This window comes from Cervus elaphus, chromosome 24 (genome assembly GCF_910594005.1).
Source record: "Cervus elaphus chromosome 24, mCerEla1.1, whole genome shotgun sequence".
Lineage (NCBI taxonomy): Eukaryota > Metazoa > Chordata > Mammalia > Artiodactyla > Cervidae > Cervus > Cervus elaphus.
In genome coordinates this window covers 36,476,203-36,480,728 of record NC_057838.1, presented here as the reverse complement: position 1 = coordinate 36,480,728, position 4,526 = coordinate 36,476,203, and the positions used below count along the sequence as shown (strand labels likewise).

The 4,526-nt window shown below is 42.9% G+C and overlaps 1 protein-coding gene across 1 annotated transcript; it reads left to right on the top strand.

The window, feature by feature from the left end:
* The first annotated feature begins 947 nt into the window (after positions 1–947).
* LOC122682930 (core histone macro-H2A.2-like) lies at positions 948–2,909 on the top strand. Its single transcript, XM_043886272.1, is given in 2 exon segments — positions 948–2,148; positions 2,150–2,909. Coding segments are annotated over 2 exon segments (1,119 nt in total). The 5' UTR covers positions 948–1,134; the 3' UTR covers positions 2,255–2,909.
* Positions 2,910–4,526: the final 1,617 nt, after the last annotated feature.

The window sequence follows — 4,526 nt, the reverse complement described above, 5'->3', positions numbered from 1 at the left end:
TGATGGGTTTTAAGAGTCCCATCACTTCATGGGAAATAGATGGAGAAACAGTGGAAACAGTGTCAGACTTTATTTCTGGGGGCTCCAAAATCACTGCAGATGGTGATTGCAGCCATGAAATTAAAAGACACTTATTCCTTAGAAGGAAAGTTATGACCAACCTAGATAGCATACTAAAAAGCAGAGACATTACTTTGCCCACAAAGGTCCATCTAGTTAAAGCTATGGTTTTTCCAAGAGTCATGTGTGGATGTGAGAGTTGGATTATAAAGAAAGCTGAGCACCAAAGAATTGATATTGTTGAACTGTGGTGTTGGAGAAGACTCTTGAGAGTCCCTTAGACTGCAAGGAGATCCAACCAGTCCATCCTAAAGAAGATCAGTCCTGGGTGTTCATTGGAAGGACTGAAGCTGAAACTCCAATACTTTGGCCACCTCATGCGAAGGGTTGACTCATTGGAAAAGACCCTGATGCTAGGAGGGATTGGGGGCAGGAAGAGAAGGGGACGACAGATGATGAGATGGTTGGACGGCATCACTGACTCAATGGACATGAGTTTGAATAAACTCTGGGAGTTGGTGATGGACAGGGAGGACTGGCATGCTGCAATTCATGGGGTCGCAAAGAGTCAGACTTGACTGAGCAACTGAACTGAACCGAAGAGTCCTTTATATTTCTTAAAGACTAGACCTGTAGACAAATACATGATTTGCAAATAGCTTATTCCATTCCACAAGGTTATTTTCATTTTTAAAATAATGCACAAAACTTTAAATTTGGATGAAATCTGATTTATCTATTTTTTTCTTTTGTTACTTGCACTTTTGATGCATAAGATTTTTTTTTTTTAATTTTAAATAAAGCAAATACAAGCAAACATATACAAATAGTAGGCAGGCAATTATTTCATACTCATGGAGGTAATTCAAGAGTATTAGGGATTGACACGCACAGATAGAACCCAAAGAAAGGCAAAGAGTCCTGCCCGGCACCGGCGCCGAGCCGGCCGAACCTGTGCCCGGGGAGCGGCGTGCGGAGGGCACCGGGCACCCGGAGCAGGCGGCGCAGCACCAGCATCGAGTCAGTGCCCGGAGGCCACCGTGTAAAGCAAGCTGAGAGGGAAACTAAGGCAAGATGTCGGGCCAGAGCGGGAAGAAGAAAATGTCGAAGCTGTCGCGTTCAGCCAGGGCCGGGGTCATCTTCCCGGTGGGCAGGCTGATACGGTACCTGAAGAAAGGGACGTTCAAGTACCGGATCAGCGTGGGTGCTCCCATCTACATGGCCGCAGTCATCGAGTACCTGGCAGCGGAAATTCTAGAATTGGCTGGGAATGCAGCAAGGGACAACAAGAAGGCCCGGAAAGGCCCAAGACACATCCTGCTGGCTGTTGCCAATGACGAGGAGCTCAACCAGCGGCTAAAAGGAGTGACCATCGCCAGCGGAGGCGTCCTGCCCAGAATCCACCCTGAACTGCTGGCCAAAAAGGGAGGGACCAAAGGCAAGTCAGAAACTATCCTCTCCCCTCCCCCAGAGAAAAGAGGAAGGAAGGCCACATCAGGAAAGAAGGGGGGAAAGAAATCAAAGGCTGCCAAACCACGGACATCCAAAAAGTCCAAACCAAAGGACAGCGATAAAGAAGGGACTTCAAATTCCACCTCTGAAGATGGGCCAGGGGATGGATTCACTATCCTGTCTTCTAAGAGCCTTGTTCTAGGGCAGAAGCTGTCCTTGACCCAGAGTGACATCAGCCATATTGGCTCCATGAGAGTGGAGGGCATCGTCCACCCAACCACAGCCGAAATTGACCTCAAGGAAGATATAGGTAAGGCCTTGGAAAAGGCTGGGGGCAAGGAGTTCTTGGAAACAGTAAAGGAGCTTCGCAAGTCCCAGGGCCCTTTGGAAGGAGCTGAAGCCGCCGTCAGCCAGTCGAGCGGACTTGCAGCCAAATTTGTCATCCACTGTCACATCCCGCAGTGGGGCTCTGACAAATGTGAAGAACAGCTTGAAGAGACCATCAAAAATTGCCTCTCGGCAGCAGAGGACAAGAAGCTGAAGTCGGTGGCATTCCCGCCCTTCCAGAGCGGCAGAAACTGCTTCCCCAAACAGACGGCAGCCCAGGTGACCCTCAAAGCCATCTCGGCCCACTTTGATGACTCGAGCGGCATCCTCGCTGAAGAACGTCTACTTCCTCCTCTTCGACAGCGAGAGCATCGGCATCTACGTACAGGAGATGGCCAAGCTTGATGCCAAGTAGCCGCCCTGCGCCCACAGGTGGGCACCACACTCACCAACGGGAATCAGGAGGATCAGAGTCACAGGAGCGGGGTTTTATCTTTACAAGGAGAGAGGAAGGGTGACGGCAGGGGAGCACAGGGCAGCTGAAAGGGAAGCGGGTAGCAGGAGATGCAGGAGCAGGCCCTGCCCATGGGAAGAGCCCTCTGCATTTCTATTATTTTATATTCTCGTTAAAAAAGAGCCTCAGTCCATAATTAACCAGGTCTCCACCAGGGTTTTCTTTCTATGTGTTTTCTTCCTGTTGTTTTAGAACTTTTAAAAAAAAAAAAACAAAAAAAAAACAGACTTTGTTTAGATTTATAGCATTGACTTTTACACACACACAAAATCTTTTCAAAATTCTTAAAATCTTCTGTTTCTCCTTTTTTTGCAAGGGAAGAGGGCGGAAAAAGAAAGTGACTTGGGCTTTGTTGGCTGTCTGTATTCAGTGATGGGAGAGAAGAAAATTAGAAAGGCATCTCACTGGTGCTTTTCTTTTCTGTCTTAGTGCCCCCACCTTTAACCCTATAATATCTGTAACTACTCTTAAAAAGATTTTGCTTCAGGCTTTTTTTTGTTTTGTTTTTTAAAGAAAATGAAAGGAAAAAAAAAATAAAAGATCCAGTGTCTTTCTTACAAAAAAAAAAAAGAGTATTAGGACGCCTGTTCATGAAGGTATTAGCAGTTTTTATCTTGCTTGAATGCATATGATCTTCATTAATTAAATAAAATATATACTGTTGTTACTTTGACAGCTCACTTTTCATCAAAATGAAATAAAACTAAAAAGATATACCTCCTTTTCTGAGGTGCAGAATAACATGAAATACAAGCTTGTTTGATTATTCACTAATCAAACATTTTTTGAGTTCCTCTAATATCCCTGGGTTGGGAAGATCCCCTGGAGAAGGAAATGGCAACCCACTCCAGTACTCTTGCCTGGAAAATTCCATGTACTGAGGAGCATGGTAGGCTACAGTCCCATGGGGTCACAAAGAGTCGGACACGACTGAGCGACTTCACTTTCACTTTCAATATGCTATTTTAGACAATGGAGATAAACTAATAAAAAAATAGACAACCTCTTGCCCTCATAGAGCCTCCATTCTAGTGTATATATGTAAATAAGTAAATAAATTCAAATAGTAACAAATACTATGAAAAAAAAAAACAGACTAATGAATTAACAGAAACACTATTTTAATTAAAGCAATCAGGGAGAGCTATTGAAGATCTGACAATTGAACTGAGACCTGGATTAAAATTAGGGTGTCATGCTATGAAGAATGCATTTCAAGCTAAGGAAATCAGAAATGAAAGACCCTGAAGTGTAAATGAGCATTGAGTTTTCCAGGGATTGAAAACAGGCCACCATGGGTCATGGAGAACATGAGGTTTACCTTGCAGTGAGGCCATGCTAGACATGATATGTTTTAATAGAAAGCAAATTGTTGAAAGCCTATTTTTGGTCACTTTATTGAGTAACCATACATTGGACTTGAGGCTGATCATTAGACACTATGATACTTATCCAGGCATAAGGAGAAAAATTGAGAGATGGGCGTATGGATCAGAGAAGGGAAATGTAAAAATAAAAGAGATACAACCTTTATCCCCATGAAATTATAGTCTAGCAACTAAACCACCACTACCACAGAGGTATTATAGAAACACAGCTAAACATAGTACAAGGCAAAAGAGAGTTCAACTAATTACAGTGGGTTGAGTCAGGGAAGCTTCTTAATCTTGTATTTGAAGCATATGTAGTGTTTCTATAGTTGTTAGGAAAGTTGAGGGGGGAAAAGTTAGAGGCATAAATGAGTAAGGAATGTTTGGGATATAGAATACTGTATTATAGATCAGAAAGTATGCTAAGAAATAGGAAGATACAGAGAAAAAGACATTAAATCTGAAACCTACATGCATCTGGCTCTTTTACATTAGAACCAAGTATTTCAAGAAGGATGGAGGAAATTTCATCACCCTACTAATTTCATTCAGAACCTTAGCAGAAACCATATGTGCTCTGTAAATATAAAGAGGAAATTGATGCAAATAACTTTGTTATGACCATTTCATTTGAAGTTTCTTGTAAAATATTCTTAAGCAACAGTGAGAAAATAAATACACATCTAGATATTAAGAGCTGAATTGATTTCTCTCCCAAATTCCTGGGTTAAAATCATAACCCTTTAGTTCAATCAGTTGCTCAGTCATGTCAGACTCTTTGCGACCCCATGGACTACTGCTCG